We start from the raw sequence: 17,804 nt of genomic DNA on the forward strand, positions 1-17,804 counted from the left end.
ACTATCCTGCTATTTGTTAGAGTTGTGTAACTTCTCATTAAGGAAGTAAATAGCATTAATCCAGATATGTCCTATAAACTGGTCAGAACTTTTTCTAGAATGCAGGGTGAGTAATTCACAGATTGCTAAAATGTCATATTGGTTCTGCTGTTGATTTGTGTGACTCACTATTGTTCAGGAATGTAGCTGAGCAAAAGGTGGATTAAAATCAGAGAACAGGTGTTGGAACAAGAAATTCATACTGATCTTTCCAGCCTTCAGCACAAATTGGAACAGCCTGAGAGATACCTCTGTCCTGGGTCCAGGGACAAAGAAGGCCTTACTTATGGATCTGTCCATTCTGAGGAATTCCTTGCTTTCCTCCTATGTCTTTGACTCCTGCAAGACATATATTTTAGCCAGCAGTTCATCTCCAGACCATGAATTCTTCAAGTAGCCTGCCTAGGAACCCTGGGATCTTAATCAATTAGGTCTGCTGAATCAGTTTGTCATTAGCATGGCAATGATAAATTTTACCTGACTCTGAATGAGTAATGTGAGGGTTGATGGATCTGTAGCCATACTTTATTGTGGAATTACAAAATAGCCTGGATATAAGAACTCAAGCACCATTATGATATGCATAATTTTTCATGTGAGAAAACAAGATTTCTTAAGCCTTTCCTATGAAAAGAAAATTATAAGCAGTTTTTCTATTGCTGGCTGAATGATGGGAGTGTTAATACTGATCAAGCTTACATGTTTTGCCCTAGATTCTGCTTAAAGACCATTCCTTTAGTTGCAGCAATTCACAAAAATTATTAAACATTTTCCTTAGGCGGGCATACCTTGCAGCAACTGGACTTAAAGGAAAAGCAAGATAATTCCAAGCAAAACTAGTAAACTTTGATCTGTTATGCACAAACATTATTTGAATTTATATTCTGTAGGAGATCACTAGCCACTTCCAGACTATGTGGTTATTCCACCCTCTTTTGACTATGTTTTTCTCTGTTCAACAGTCTGTAACAATTTCAGGTGAAGTACAAGTTTGGTTTCTGGAAGATGGAACTTGCCTCAGCAAGCTAAACCTTGATATTGAGGTACATGTAACCAGGAGCTTGTATAGTGACTGATACTTAAAATTTTCTTTAATATTTTTCTATTCATAGCATAATATTCCACAGATTTGGATCAAAGCTCAGTAGTGTCTTTGAACAACCCATGAAAGATGAAAAAAGATTATAATTCAGAATGTTTCCTTGAACTAATAATTTATTTAACTTGGTCATAAAGCACAGGAAACGTTTCAACCTAATGTCCTAGTGATGTGTCTTTAAGCACATATTTGAAAATAATGATCTAAATTTTTATGATATTACTCTATTTTTTATATTTAATGAGTGTCAGACTAACAGAAAAATTTCAAACGTATAAAAGAAATAAATGCCTTGACTGATCAGAAAAACAGGTTTTAAGAATTGAGTTGATAAAAGTATTTCAAACTGCTAATGCTTTGTCCTGATTTAAGTGCATTCAAACCCTGAAATCTGACATAGTAAGAAAAAAAAAAATCCCTTTCTATAACAGCTATACATGTAACAGTGCACTCACTGTTTTATTTAGGTGGACCTTCTTTCACATAAAATCTGGATAGTGGTTATAATTCTTTTTTCTAAGGTTTGCAGAATTAGCTTTTGATATGTAGATACAGAGCATAGGTATAATTCCTAAGATGCCTCTAAAATCCTTTGTTAAAAAAAAGAAAGCTTTTAATATAAACCACTTAGGCTTTCTTCTCCAGATTTTAGGAACTTTTAAATAGTAAAAGAAATTGCATACTAACATATAGCATAATACATAAAAAGGTATGGAACTATTAAGTATCTTTTACTTCTCAACCAGGCAACAGCTATGGCTTGCTGTCCCTCCTCCAACAGTGTTGCTGTAGGGACCAAAAGAGGTCAAATCTATTTCCTTGATGTTACCAAAGTTGAGGCTCCACGGGTTGTTCACAGAATTTTTCTTTCCAGTTTTCCAGTGCTGTCTTTGCAGTAAGTATAAAGTAACAAGGGCAGAAATATTGTCAATTTGTTGCTTGAGTAAAGCTGTTAGTTTAACAAAAACTTTGACAATTTTATTCTAAAAATAACAAAATAAAATATTTTAACAGCTTCGCTATTTTCCAACATATTTTGAATTGCTTGCAACAGGAGTAGTAGCAGGATTTATATGAAAGAGATGTAGTAAACCTGTATTTTAAGAAGGCTTAACCAAGCACTGAAGATAGTGATGTATAAGATCCTTTCTGACAGATCACTGTATGCAGTAATTATGCACAAATCCATCTATCTGGATTAGAAGGTTATTTCTCACTGAATATAGACTTAAGGTTTGTAAAGTTAAGTTTAAGCTTTTTGGTCATCCATTCTTGTATGGTGGATTTTTATTACCATTGTTAATTATTCATTTGCTTACTGTTCCAGAATTTACCAGTCCTCTTGTAATTAGCTCTAGTGATCTAAAAGGCTTTTTTTGTTTGTTTGGTGGTGGGTTTTTTTTTTTTCAATTACTGAAAAATCTGAGAGTGTTTTACTTCTATTTTTCAATAAATAGAATGGATTTTGAACTGTTAAACTTTAATATAAATCTGCCTGTTATTTGGAGACTCAGATGTGATCTCGTTTCACAGTTACCTAAGGTAAACCATTAAAAAGATATAGAAAGAAACTTATTAAAAGTCAAATCAATGCAAACAAAGACATGTCTGTTCAAAATAATAGCAAAATCTGTACGGTAGTTTTATTTTTTTAAAAGTGAACATCAAAGAAAGATTTAATAGAGTTGTTAACATAGACTGCTATGGAGTATCATTAGCTTTAGATTGACCACCCACTCAATTAGAAATTTCACTCATAGCACTGGACTTTATATCAGGCCCGAACCCTATAAACCTAGAAGCTGAAATTTCAGTTGTGTTTATGCTCTCTGAAGTTGGAAGAGTTATGGGAGTGGAATTATTTGACCCTTTTTATTGACTGTATTGAACTGTTTTCTGCTTGGATTTATATTTTACCTAGTTATGATCAGCGTGGTCAGTTCCTCATTACCAGCGCTACAGAAGGACATATCTTTATTCTAGATGCCCGGCCTTCAAAATTATTTCAAGTTCTTGGATATGTAGGTAATATATTAACAACATTAATGACATCATGTTTTCACTATTTGCGGTATTTTAAGTATCCTTGCTGATTATGCTAAGCCACTCTCCTTCATTCTACTTTTTTTTTTCTCACATATTCTTCCCACCTATTTCTCAACCATATTTTGTCCTGGCCAATATTTTTTTTGCCTCTGTAATTTTAGTTATCAAATGCTCCAATATTACTTTTCTTCCACCACATGTATAAATCACAGGGAAGAGAATGCATTAGCTGACCAACTGATCACAACTCCAGCAGAAAAGTTGTTGCCGTATGAGAATTTAGACTAAAAGCTTTAATTTAGAATTTAGACTAAAAAACTTTAGATAATGATAGCTGGGTGCAATCTCCTCTTACAAATGTCTGTCCCAGACATCTTTCACATGGGGACTGCTGAAATTGTAAGCTTTCCTGGTTGATACTGAAAAATGAAATATGATGGAATTTTAACACACAAAAAAATTATTCTGAAATTTGTAAATTTGTTTATGTAGTCTCTCCATTCCAGTACTGTTATACTTACAGATCACACCTGTGCATGTTGATCTTTATCATAATTTTAAATATAAAGGACACTATCATTTTAATTGGTTTGACAAATATAGAATTACAGCTCCTTAGATAATTTTCAGAATTTGCCTGATCATGTTCTCATTGTCTGGCTGGCTTCTTAGAGGAGAGCTTTTCTCTGCTTTATCTGGTGGTTATCAACAGACAGCCTCAAAATTGCTACAATTCAAGCTGAATGTAAACTCAGATTTGAATGTTTAATGTAATAACACTCTGGTACTTATTCTCAGCACCCAATGCCTCAAGCTAAAGTTGTGTGCACGCAGCACTTTCTGAAACCAGGTTTTGGCTTGTCTGACATTTTAATGCAAGTTGTAAACTGCGGTTGAGCTGAGATGGATTCTGAACAGGGATCTCATTTTGTTTCATATGATACCCTAGTAAAAACATGCTACCATGCTTCAGTAACAATTTGCATCTACCTGCATCAGTTTTGGCAGATGAAGTACTGGATCTTTCTGTGGTTTCTGACTTGAAGAATGACTTAGTTGAAGTGGTGGCTCTTCTTAATGCAGCAGATGCCCAGCGAGCAAGACTGGAATCTTTTTATCTATCTCCAGCACTCAGAACAGGTAAGAATTGAAATATATACTATGTGATCTTTTTCTAAGGCAAGAACACATTATTGCCATCCATTGTCACAAAATACTAACAATCTTAATCTCTTTCTTCTTCTTATCTGTACATTCTCTGGGGACATCATTTCTCATACAGCAGTCTGTAGACTTATGGTCAGCTGAATCATTTCAGCAGACAGACTGTGATATTTTGAGTGAAAGCCAAGGAAGGAAGAAGTAATTCACTCTCAGAATCACAAAGCCACCACTTAACTGCTACTACTACTGGTTGTTGTTTTTATTATTACTACCAAGTGGCCAATGCCCAAAGCCAGCTGCAAAAAGGCCTTCGGCTTGGCATCACCCATATGCTGACTAACATATCAGATTTTCAAAGCAGAATCAATCTCACCAGCTTCTTCAGCGGATTATTATAGGTATATAATAGCTCATTAGGAAAAGGTTAAAAGTTGATACATCTCAAAAAATAATGATTCCCTGTCTTTGTTATAGCTTTTCTATATAAAAGCACCAAGGGAAAAATCCACTGGATTTAAAAAATAGTAGCTTGTGTCCCAATAAAGAATGTTACAGTGAAACAGTCTATGAAAAAAATGGCACTATGAGGAAAAGGGGAGAATTAAGGGCACTTAAGGATGGCGTACCTCAATTCGCCTTCTGGAAATCTGATCCTCTGTTTCTGCAGTGTACAATGTATGTATTGGGACATCACAGTTAGAATTTCTATTCATAATCTGGAAGTGAAATGAAGAGAACCTGTTTTTCACTAAATTGGGTAACCCACACTAAATTCTAAGATACTGTTCATGATTTTTTTTTATATATGCCGTCCTCAGCTGTGAAACAACTCAGTGTCATTCAGGACACAGCTATAATATTGCAACATTTTAGAAGTACTGTAAGCAAGAAAAAATGGACCTGTGTGTCATGAGTGATCATAGAACTTTTAATTGTGTCTGATGTTCTAGGAATATCTAAAACTGATATCCTAGGAACGCACTGATTTGGGGCACTTCCTGGAATCAGCTGGGGAACTAGTTCAGTTGTCATGAAAGGGCTTAAATACATTAACTTAACTAAGGCACAGTGCAGAGTAATGTTGCACTTGCTGTCCTCACCATGCAGCCAGCACAGGACAGGCTTGGTTGACAGTGGCACCATGCACTTCCAGTGTGTCTTCCACGTAAGAATTGCCAAATCAATATAGTTTGAAGTTTCAGTGATGTCTTCTATCACATTGGAGCAAAAGACAGCCTGTGTTCGTTTATTAGCATAATTCTATTTTTATACCATTTTACTCACATTATATGCAATTTAATTACTAACAAAGTATTTTGTGGAGAAGACTTCTGTAAAACTGTTAGTAGGCCTAGTGTCAGATTTTCTAGTTATTTACATTTAATTTTTAAAATACCTCACTATTTGAAAACTTTTAGTTTTCAATGAAGTTAGTATTTTCTTTATACACTAAGATTGGGCTTCTTTTTGTGCCTGTTTTTAGACATAAAAATGGGGCTTGATTTTCAAAGTTGCTGAAGATCTACAGTTATTGCATCAGTCTGAATTTCAGGTGTCTCTTTAAAACTCAAATTAAAGAACCAAAAGAAATCAAATGTGCTTTTGAAGATGTAAACTTAAGTGTTTTAACCATTTACCACCCAGGCTGTGTGTACTTCATGGCAGAGATGCCTCAACAAGTTCTAGATGAAATTGATGACATGAACCTCCACATAAACTAATTGGCACTGCGTATGTAATACCCAAGAAGCAGAGTATTTCAGTGTATACAAATTGTCACATCACTATGGTTAAACTGTTTCTAGTACATCTTCAGAGCTAGTAGAGCTATCTCTCAGCTTCACTGCAGTGTGCTAGCTACATCAGCAGAACCCACAGAGTTAGTGTTAAAGCTAGGTATCTTAATTCTCAGTCTCCTTGAAAATTCACATCATGCTCACTCCTTGCTAAGATTGGTTTTCATAAATAGTTGATAGATGAAGCACCTGCATTAGTGGTAGTGATGTCTCTTCTCCCCTGTTTCTTTTTTCAATCTTTTAGATAATGATAAATATGTTAATGAACAAGGAATGCTTAATCCTAGTGCTATTAAAAAGGAGCAATATGATCTGGATTACCCTTTGAGCTCAGCAGTCAGATTGAAGGATAACATTGTGTATGGCTACTGTACCTGTGCACCTTTCATATGTAAATACCGTCTCTCTGAAGAGGTAATTCTCTGAAGTTGCTTTATTTTGGGTGGTGGTTAAATACCAGTGAACAAAGGATGTAGATGAAGTGACTATAGCAGGATATTATCTTAAAGAAATCCTCTCTACACTAAAAATACCTACTCCATCCATAAACATAAATTTTCAGTATCCTACCACCTGTTCAGAAATCTGGCAAAAGCAGTCTCCTTGTTCTGTTACACAGAAAGCCAAATACTGATTCCTAACACTAATACAGTTTGCAGACACTTCACATGTAGCTTCTGTATTGGAGATGTGCTTTTGTGCAGTCTGCTGTGTAACCTGAGCAGGCAGCGGTTGAAGGATCTGAGCCCATGTGAGCCCATGACTAAGACCCAACTGCAAACCCAGCCCAGCCCTGCCTCGTAAGGAAGTAATGGGGGCTTCAGGAAACCACTGTCATTGCCCACTGATGAACTGCAGCTCTCTGCAGCTCATAGGTCTCCCTCAGTTTAACAGTCAGGTCAAGCAAGAAGGTGAATTCCAAAGGTGAGCATTTCTCCTTGACATGATCTGTACATTCTGAGCCAAGAAACTCCGGGCCCAAATGTACTGAATACAGACCCTGTTGAAGAGAGAAGCAAATCAGCAGCATAGCAATGGTACTGCTTCCTGAGCTCAGTAATCCATCATTTTAAATTATAATGCATGTGGTAATCCACAAAGCTCTCAGTCCTCTCAAAATGGCATAGTTATTTCCATCATTTGAACTGCTGCTAATGTTTTTTTTGTTTGGCAGAATATGCTGGAAAATCCATCAGTATTTTTATCAGAAAGGAGGACTCCTAGCAATCAGTTTGGTTCAGGTTTCCTCCGTTTATCACCCAACAGCCAGTGGCTGGCAGCAGCAGCAGAGGATGGTGTTTTGTTCATCTATCATACTTTTACTATGGTAGGTAGGCATCCAGGCTCAGGCTTTATTTGGTTTACATGAGAAAGAGGTGGGAAAACGACTTTCCTCTACTGTAAGCTTTTGTTCACTTGAATATAAGGTGTTCCAGAAAAATTTATCTTGAACATTAACTGACATAGCATTATAAAGTACAATTGTTTTTATAATTACTTTGTATATGATCATACAATCTACTTACTTTCTTCTCCTGTATATCTTAGCATAATTTTACTACTCTTCTTTTATCTCCTGCAAAATCAATACACTACAAACTTGCCCCATCTGTAGTCAGAAATTCTAAACTCATACATCCTAGCCTTTTATGTATTTTGTATTGACATTTTTGTTTGAATTTTATGTAAAAATAAAGAAGCATGATTTACAGATATATTCCATTAGAAAATGTATTTGCTGATACTGTTTCTATGACTTTTCTAGGATGTACTTGCTCAAAAGCATTGTCACTCATATCAAGGAGGGGGAATCAGATCTGTGGTATTTTCACTGGATGGCAAGTTCATCCTCGTTAATGGTGAAAATGATGGTGCCCTCGTGTGTCTAAAATGGAAGTATGTACAAAGTGGCAAACAAATATTGGTGATGTAAATTCTTGTATCCTGACAGACTAATTTTTGCATCTCCTTGTGATACTAGACTTCCTTTTTATTAGTCTCAGGGTAAGGAGAAAAATTGGATAGAAATAAAATCATTCCTCTCCTCATTATAGGCGGTTCCCCTAGCTCATGAAAAGTCATGTACTTTAAGTATGGTTGCAGTACAAGATATAGGAGTATCTTCTGGTAATTATTACACATAGTGACCTTCTCACCACTCTCAAACCATCTGGAAGGGTCTTTCTGGGGGACGTAAGGGATGTAATCTCACGAGATACCATTTTATCTCAGCAATTAGGAGACATCATAGCCTTAATGGGAATTCAACTGTGGCTATAGAGAGCTCTTAGCAGACATTAGGAATAAGAGATACTTCCAACTACAGCTTTTCTGTCATAAAACAAGTGTTCAGGTAGATGCATAGATTAAAGATGACTCCATCAGAGCAATATTTCTGGTAATCCATCTTTCAGAATTTCTGATGCTGTGGAAACTTCACTAATTCATGCAATTCTAGAACTCAAACAATATTGACTCATGTAAAAATATTGAATAGGCATCTGTTTCCTTTCTGTTTACTAGGAAGATAAAGAAAATTGAAGTTAAGGAAGCTGCTTTTCATTGGCAATCTCTTCTTGCTGTACTGAATGAACCTACTTCGAATGAAAATGTTGTTTTAAAATCTATGGCAGAATGGCAGTTTGACCCAGAATTTACATCAGAATCACTTCCAGAAAAGAAATTTAAGGTGTTTTCTTTGTTTTTATGGGGTAAAAAAGTTTGATCATTATCCTAAAATTACACATGATAAAAACTGTCCTCAAAACAAACTCTGATCCTTTTGTAAAAATAGAGTACCCCTGAGGATAGGCCAAATGTGATTTTTTTATTAATTTGTGGAATAGTGTTATTAAGGAAATGGAGTAGTTACAGAAAGATGACATACACCGCTTCAATTTCACTTGATTACTTCAGCCACAGAAAACTCTGTGACAGTTTCTCCTCATGTGAAGCTGTGTCATTCTCAGTGTGATCTTACTGCTATACATTGTGTGTTATGAGTTGTATATTTTTCTGTTGAAATCAAGCAAAGCTGTGATTACAGAGGTTAGTACAGTCATCCCATTTGAGTCAAAAGGCTTTGCACAGTAGCAAGGGCTTGCAGGATTAAATCTGGGGACTGCTTAGGGAATAAAAATGTTGTAACACACTCTGGAATTTGGTGGTGATGGTGTTGCTTCTAATGTGAGCCCATTTTTTCTTTCATTTATGCCTCTCTAATTTTCTCTAAGTACCTGAGATGGATATTTATATCCTTAATTTCAGGAGGCACCACTGAAATCTTCCAGTCTAGAGATGACAGAAGATGGAAACGTCACCAGTTTGTATTCAACCAGTACCAATGACATGACATGGATAGGTCAGAAAATAAAGAAGGTACTTTCATAGAACAAGTATGAATCAAAGGCTGGGTTTTCAAGAGTTGCTAGTGATTTGGGGTGCCAACTCATATGCTGTAAAGGAATCTAGTTTCTAAAGCTTTTCTGACATTTGGACCTCTCTTTAAGGCATTATGATCTAGACTTTTAGAAATTCTATGTTAAGGTTCTAAACACATCAAAGAAGGTACCTAGCACAATAGGAGCTCTAAAGACCAAAACACCACTTCTACACAGGGAGTAAACTAAAAAAAAACATTGCCAGAGAAATTGGCTTCCTTTAGAAACTTATAAAGACATTTTTCTTCTAAAGGGCAAAATGTTGCAGGGAAGATTATTACTAGAAAGCAAGCAAGTGCTGTTTTCCTTGCAAGGGCCAGAATAACAAATTCTACAGCACTGATAAATCAATACTAAACAATATGACATTAATACAAAACCCCTGAAGTTTATTTCAGGTTAAGGTTGAGGTGAGTGTGTTATGTAACCGAAATTTTTTTATAAGTAAAAGTGCATCAAAGATCTAACTGTCTACAGAAAGGGGATTCAGCACTTTGTGAGCCTGGAAACTGCTATGTTAATGTTAATATAGTTTTTTTCCCCTCCAGAAATATGAATTTATGGATGCTAGAAGGTTCTTTCTGGGATGAGTCAGAGCTGTGTAATTTGTCCAGCTTTTGAGGTTTAGTGACAGGGCAAAGCAAAATATCATTGCTTTCTGGGTGATCAGGAGTGACTTCCCAAATTATGATGCAGTTTCACAAGTGGCTCAAGTCAGTCTAAGACATACTGCCAGCATCTTCTCCATCAGTCTCCCAGACAGGTCTTCCTGTTTCTGCTTTGATGCTGGCACTCATGCTTTGGTGTCTACTGGGATTTTTGGACAAATCCATGTGACTATGCGTACATGAGTACCACATGACTGTTAGTATCAGCTAGGGACAGGTGGTGAGAAGCAAAGGTTGAAGGGCACCAGTGTGGTCCTAGATTGTTTTAAGGTGCTCGTTAATGTCCTAAGAGACTTGCATCTGATTTGTAGAGGATGGAGCCCATCCAATGTCAGAATGATACACCTCTTCCTTTCAATCAGTAGCCATCATCCTACTTAAAGTTGTTAACTTATTTTAGAAAACAAATTCCAGAGATGCAGACTAATTGCAGAATTTTCCCAAAGAGATGAATTGGCAAGGCTGTAGGGGCAAAGAAAAATTCACAGCTTCCAGTATTAGTAACATGTTGGTTTATATTTGTCTTTAAATGTCCTACTGGAGATGCCCTAGTGACAATGAAGAATCTAAGGAATATGAAGCATTTAACAAATTCTGGCAGTAGGCTTTACGCAGTTCAATATGTCTGTAATTATTGCACTTGTAATTACTTCTTTCTTTAATATTTTCTTTCTTTTAAGCTCTATTGCTGTACAACCAGTTTACAATGTGACCTGGTTGTATAATCTTTTTTCTCTTGAGTAATTCTGAGAATCATTCTTGAATTAGGATTATGTCTATTTCAGCTATTAATCCCTTTGGAGTTTTGTTTTCTGTACAGATAATGTTCCTTTAGATTATTTCAATCTTTTTTCCTCTTGTGTATTTTGTCTTTCAATAATATATTTCATGTATTTCAGATCATTAAAGAAGAGACTCAGAGGTTTGCTAACCAGAAGAAAGAGCTGCAAATAGGAATTAAAAAGCTGCGTAAAACTGTGAGTTTCTTACAAGGGTAATGGCTCAGCTTACCAGTTTTGTTTATAAATACACTTTCTTTATGGGTATCAGCTGTAGTGCTCAGTTACATTTTTGTCATAAACTCTGAGCAGACAGGTAATGAAGAGACATGATTCTTCAGGGACTGTACACTGAACCTGACAGGAACTACTGTGTGGTCTCTTTGCTCCAAATACGTTTTTTTTGTACTACTGTCATACCTTGAGTAATCTGTCCCCTCAGCAGACTGGTTTATGCCTGTCTAACAGCATCCATTATAGAAACTGCTGTCCTCCCCTCTTCCTTCTGTTTCCTTCCATAAAAGCTGCTATCTGTGAGAGGATGAGCAGAGGGTCACCTAGAGCAGTCTGCCCAGGACCGCGTCCAGACTGATTTTGATTGTCTCCAAGGATGGAGACTCCATGACCTCTCTGGACAACTTGTTCCAGTACTCAGTCACCCTCACAGTAAAAAAAGTGTTGCCTGATGTTTGAGTGGAATCTCTTGTGTTCTGGTTTGTGCCCATTGCCTCTGGTCCTGTCACTGGACACCACTGAAAAGAGCCTGTCTCTGCCCTCTTAGCACCCTTCCTTCAGGTATTTATATACATTGATGAGATTCCCCTGAAGCCATTTCTTACTTAGGCTAACAGTCCCAGTTCTCTCAGCCTTGCCTTATATGAGAGATGCTTCAGTCCCATAATAACCTTCACTGGACTCTTTCCAGCATGTCCATGTCTCTCACATCCCTCAACCTGCTAGCAACACTCTCAATACAGCCCAGGATACCATTAGCCTTTTTTGCTGCAAGGGCACATTGCTGGCTCATATTCCACTTGGTGTCCATCAGAACCCCCAGCTTCTTTTTTGCAAAGTTGCTTTCCAGTTGCTCAGCACCCAGCGTGTCCTGGTGCATGGGGCTGTTCCTACCCAGGTGCAGGATTTTGGACTTCCCTTTGTTGAATGGTATGAGGTAGATAACAATTTAATAAAATGATAACAACTTAATAAAGTGTGCAGAACTAGGTGCAGGATTTGACAGTTCCTTTTGTTGAACTGCATGAGATAGGTAACAACTGAATAAAATGACAATGACTTACTAAAGTGCTCAGAGCCAAAGAATAAAGAATTGTGTACTACAGGTTCTTACAAAGTATATGCAACTTTACATATAACATCCAAATCTATTTTAAGAGAAAGATGAAATATATTCATGTAGTCACTAGCTACAGGCAGCATATTCTACCAATTACCATGAAGCTGTTAAATGTGGAGGCAATTAAAATAATTTTCCCTGATATCGAGTTCTATAGTGTTAAAAATAGTGTTTTCTCTATTCACATTCAAATTACTTTCTATTCCTTATACTTATTTAAAAAAACACCCAACAGATTCAGAAAATGATGCATGAAAATGAACAGGTGCCAGACATTGAGAAACTGGAGCAGCAGGAGTTCAACTTGGATCTAGAAGAACAGGAAAGAGCGCAGGCAGAGGCTGAACAAGAAGTTGCCCGGGTATGACAGAAGGCGGGGAAGAACATTTAAAAACTAGCAGTGAAAAGTAGAAAGAATGATTGAAGAACAGAGGATGATCTCAAAGTTGCTGTTCACTGCTTAGAAGCACAAAAACTTAAAAGTATTTAAAGTTATCTTTTGAAGCAGGTGAATCTGCTGATGCAGACATTGCTGATTGGAATATGATCTATGCTAGAATTTATAAATCTGACACTGTGGCCTTGGGCATGTTGCTTAAGTTCTAGAATGCTTTTCTTCATATATAAAATGATGCCTTTCAGTAGTATGCAATATAGATTTTGGAGAAGATCTGTGATAGCCCAAGAAGATGAAATATTGCTAATCCATTTAATCTGTTAGGTGTTTTTCAATAACTCAATACAAATTGCCCATCTTGTTATTTTCTTTTCTGTATCTTGAAAGGTGAGGATGGAGATTGAGATGGAGAATTTAGCAAACCGCTATTTGCAGGATGTCATCAAACATGAGTGCTGGGATGCTATGTGTGTAAAAGAATGTGCAGTTAAGGTAACCTCTACTTTCTAATTCCTTTTGGAGTAGTTTAGTATAGGTATAGGCAAAAACTTAACTTCTTCCCGAGGCTTATGCAAATCTTTCATTCTGTTCATTTTGTCAGCCTGACTGATTTTACCTTCTGGTGGATAAGAGTGCTGATAAGAAAATGAGTAACTATTTAATTCCTTGATCTCAGAGACTATCTTTATGCAGTACTGCTAGAAGGGGAGAGAATATTATTTTTCTGTGTGCAGTCAGTATGACTTCTGCTACACAGAAGATAAAGGCAATATCTGACCCTGATTTTCCCAGTTTTAAACAGAGGGAGAGTAGGCAAACTGATGATACTGAATTATCTCAGGGGTGGTGAAAGACCAAATCATTTTACAAAAAATCTAGTTCTGGTTGAATTCTGTGGATAAAGAGACCACATCCACAGACTAAAAAAAAAAAAAGAAAAGAAAGAAAAAAGCAAACTTGGAACCAACCATTTTCACTACGAAAAAGGCAAGTGTTTTTGTCTTACCCCTGTATTTTTACGACATCGTCTTTATTAATTGATCCTCAATTTTATTCCTGATTTTAAGAAGACTTTATAACTGTTTAGCATTCAGGTATTGAAGAAATGAATTGATAGATGCATTCTGAAGAACTTTTTACTTTGGGGTTTTGTTTGTGTGTTTATTTTTACATTTGAACAGTGCTTCCATATGGCTTGTGAAGTGAAGAATTATCCACTGAAGGGACGTAGTGAAGAAGAGCTGGAAACTTTGGAGAAAGTTCTCCAGTTAAAGAAGATTGAGACAGCTGATCTTAAGGTACAATCTCTTTGAAGTACTGCATAAAGGCATGTTCTGAGTTGGCATCTTAACCCTTCTTTACATAGTTACATTTCTAAAGTCCATTTTCTTGCTGTAGAAATTGTCAAAAAAAATTAAAAATATAAAGAAAAATGAAATGTTGTGGTTTTACTCAAAATGAATGTGTTAGTATTAAAGAATCACAGAATAGCTGGGGTTAGAAGAACCCTTTTGAAGTCATCTAGTCTCACCCTCCTAGAGCAATTTACTCAGGGCCATGTCCAGTCAGGTTTGGAATATCTCTAAGGATGGAAGTTTCCATAACCTCTATGGGCTACCTCTTCCCATGTTTTGACAGCCCTCACAGGACAAGTGTTTTATTACGTTTAAGTTGGATGTCCTGTATTTTGATGTATACCCTTTTCCTCTCAATCTGTCACTGAGCACCACTGTGAAGAGTCTAACTCTGTTGTCCTTACTCCCCACCATAGTGTTTTTTATATGCATTACTAAGATCCCCTCCCAAGCCTTCTCTTTCCTGAGGCTAAACAATTCCAGTTCTCTTAGCCTGCCCTCACATGTTAGGTGCTTCAAATCCTTGATTGTATTAGTGGCCTGCCACTGGACTTGCTTCAGTATGCCCAGTCTTTCTTGTACTGTGGAACCTACAAATGGACCAAATATTCCAGATACGATCATTTCAACTTGTATTATTTAGATCACTGACCTTAATTAACCTCTAGATTTTTTTCTTACATGTACCACTGCATCATGTACAAAATTAACGCAATTATCACATTTGTGATATTAGGGTCAGAAGAAAAATCTTGCGATTGAGTCTGAGACTGTATTATCCAAGGAAAAAGGAGAGAAGGCAGAAGAAGTAGTGGCTGATGATAGTGCATCTTACTGCCTGATTGGAAGTCTGAGCTCTCAGTATGGTGGGGACACATCTATCCTATACCACCAATGGGACTTGCATACCAAGGAGCAGAAAGTCAATCAGATAGTATTATTGAAGGTGAAGTCTTCTTAAATTTGTGCTACTGCAGTGACACTGTCATATCTGTTTGTTCTTATAGCAGTCACAGTCACTGTTAGATTTTGGGCATATTGACATTATACGATGGAGGGTTGCAGAGGTCTCTGAGTTACTGAGATGAAAGCAGATAAATACACATAGTGCAGCAGAGCACCATATGGACTTGCCAGCTCAGGTCTGGAAGGAAAACATTTTTATGAAATTGGTTACCCAATTTGAGGGTATCTGTATTTGCCCAATGGTGCTTTAGTTTAAGAGTGTATAGTCAAAGCTAGCTTGTACACCTCAGCACACCCTGTGAAAACATGACCTCTTTCCCTGTTATTTGCTGCTGAATGAAAGGTCAGCTGGATACTCACCCCATTTCCTTTCTCTCCAGTCTTACCATACCTTCATTTAGAGTCTTCAATGTTTCTGTTATTTATTATTCATTGCTATCAAACTCACTCACTTCTCTTACTCTGGCCAGTTTATTAAGTAGTAAACATACTACAGAATAAGCTTTTTATGAAGATGATCTACAAGGGTAGAAATGGTTAAACTACTATAAAGCATCGCCTCCTCAAAGCTCTTTAAGGCTGTAAATGGTAGCAGAGCTCAATGATTATACATTGCAATACATAAAATCTACTAGGTATACTAGTGTGTAAATAGATGGGAAGAAACACAAGGAGCACTTTTAGATGTAAGATTGGATGTAATGAGATCTTTCTGCTGTATAGCTTTAAAGCCACATATTATATATTGAAGTGTAGATATATCTTCAGTGTTCTGGGCCAAAGCACCGAGCTGGCTGAGAGCTAGATGGCTGACTAGCCATCATGCACAGCCCTTTTTCTCCCAGCAACATTGTACCTTATCTGCCATTTTGCCTTATTACATTCTAACTTACTATTAGCTTAGAAATCAGTGGAATAATATGGACACAGATATTTATTGTAATACAAATTGCAAATGGCCAAACATCTCAAAACATGAAGTTTAAAGATAGAACGGAAATCCTTTTCATGTTTCATTTTAGTAAATTGACACAGTAGGAAAGACACATGGTTTTCTCTCTTTATAGTCTACTTTTATTTAGGATAAAGGAAGAATTTATCCATTAAGAATATATGCTTTTAAAAATCATTAGAAGGTCTCTGGTGTTTAAAAAAAAATCGTTTCCAATGTTTGTTTACTTAATGGTCACATTTTACTTACATATCTCAGACAGAAAATCCCATGAAAGCATATTGAAACTGCAGGTTGCATCACTTAAAAGTCAGGAAAGTATGTCCTTCAGTCTGCCTCCCTGCACCTGTGATTTACAGTCTCTAGGTTTACAGGTCATGTGTTTTTTTCTTTGAATCCCCTTCTTCTTTCAGCTGAAGAGTGAAAAAAACAGCAAATAGGTGGCAGCCTAATTTTTTATCTAGTTTTGGCAGCAGTATGCTTCTTTTAGAATCTTTGTCAGATGGCAAATATGTAGAAAAAAAGGAATAAAAATTTCTAGGGAAAAAAAGAGAGAAACCTAATATTTGCCCACTTCCATTTAACAAAGCTTGAATTCTGCCCTTACAATTTTCATGAAAGGGCTTTGCGAGCTTATCTCCCTGTCACACAAACACACACACATTTATGATTGATGGCTAGAGGAGTGGTATATAATCATGGATGGGTGTCAGCTGTGCAGTATTGCTGTTTCCTTTTTTGGTATTTCAGGACATCATTTACAAAGTGAAAACTGCTTTTAATAAGGAATTTGACATAGTTGCACAACAGAAGGAGCAGGAGATAGCACGGGTGAAAGAAAGAAACCTGAGGATCCGAGAAATCTTGGCACAGCTTGACGTCCAAGTGGAAGTGTGGGAGCCAGCTCTTACAGATGATGAGATACCAGAGCGAGCGCTGACTGTTCAGGATTCAGAGGTGTCTGAAAAATAATCTTTCACTTTCACTCACTGAAATACAGTTCTTTAATTATTCTCATTTCCAGACATTGTGTCAGTACTGAAAAGCCTTAAAACAGATGTGTCTGCGTACTTAAAATTATCTTTTTGAATCTTTTGCTTCCCTTCCCTTTTTAGGGAGAAAGCTCTTAAGTCTATCTGAAATTAATAAGATATATACAATCTTAATTTTATGCTGTTAAAAGTTTTTAATAGCCCATAAATTAGGTAAAAATTCCCCCTGTTCCTGAGTATAATGTTCAAACCTGGCTTGCAGGGATTACTTCCATATGTAAGGGTTTCTGTGTTCTCTCTGAGCACCATTTTGAAACTAAGTAATTTCAAACTAAAGTATCTAGGTACTAAAGCATACTTAGTACTGTATTTATATATTCAATTGATAATTTATAAAGAAGCGCAATATTTCTTATGCAGTATAGTCCACTGATTTCATCTGCTTTTTTGGTCAGTCTGTCCTCACTTCTCTCTGCTTTCCCACCAGTTCATGTTATGCCACTATCAGAAAAGCTGTGCACGAAACACAACTAATATCAACAAAAATTGATGGCAGTAGCATTTTTTTAATATAGCTTTTGGAGCTGTTCAAAATAATTTTCTTCTTGAGCAATATTATCATAAAGCAGAAATATAAAAAGTGTTAACAATTAGTATTACACCATTGTCATGGTTTAACCCCAGCTGGCAACTAAGCACCACAGCTGCTCACTCCCTCCTCACCCCAATGGGATGGGGGAGAGGACCAGAAGAGTAG

The 17,804-nt window shown here is 36.6% G+C and overlaps 1 protein-coding gene across 2 annotated transcripts in view; it reads left to right on the plus strand.

The window, feature by feature from the left end:
- Positions 1–17,804, plus strand: part of CFAP43 (cilia and flagella associated protein 43) — a 50,075-nt gene that overhangs the window by 19,018 nt on the left and 13,253 nt on the right. For both annotated transcript variants that reach the window (XM_027802503.2, XM_027802504.2), the window contains exons 11-25: positions 1,002–1,082; positions 1,885–2,033; positions 3,060–3,163; positions 4,184–4,324; positions 6,389–6,558; positions 7,319–7,471; positions 7,910–8,040; positions 8,668–8,833; positions 9,412–9,522; positions 11,152–11,229; positions 12,621–12,746; positions 13,170–13,274; positions 13,964–14,080; positions 14,874–15,083; positions 16,806–17,012. In XM_027802503.2, the coding sequence (XP_027658304.1) occupies positions 1,002–1,082; positions 1,885–2,033; positions 3,060–3,163; positions 4,184–4,324; positions 6,389–6,558; positions 7,319–7,471; positions 7,910–8,040; positions 8,668–8,833; positions 9,412–9,522; positions 11,152–11,229; positions 12,621–12,746; positions 13,170–13,274; positions 13,964–14,080; positions 14,874–15,083; positions 16,806–17,012 (2,049 nt within the window). The remainder of the gene's footprint in view (positions 1–1,001; positions 1,083–1,884; positions 2,034–3,059; positions 3,164–4,183; positions 4,325–6,388; positions 6,559–7,318; positions 7,472–7,909; positions 8,041–8,667; positions 8,834–9,411; positions 9,523–11,151; positions 11,230–12,620; positions 12,747–13,169; positions 13,275–13,963; positions 14,081–14,873; positions 15,084–16,805; positions 17,013–17,804) is intronic.

This window comes from Falco cherrug, chromosome 9 (genome assembly GCF_023634085.1).
Source record: "Falco cherrug isolate bFalChe1 chromosome 9, bFalChe1.pri, whole genome shotgun sequence".
Taxonomy (NCBI): domain Eukaryota; kingdom Metazoa; phylum Chordata; class Aves; order Falconiformes; family Falconidae; genus Falco; species Falco cherrug.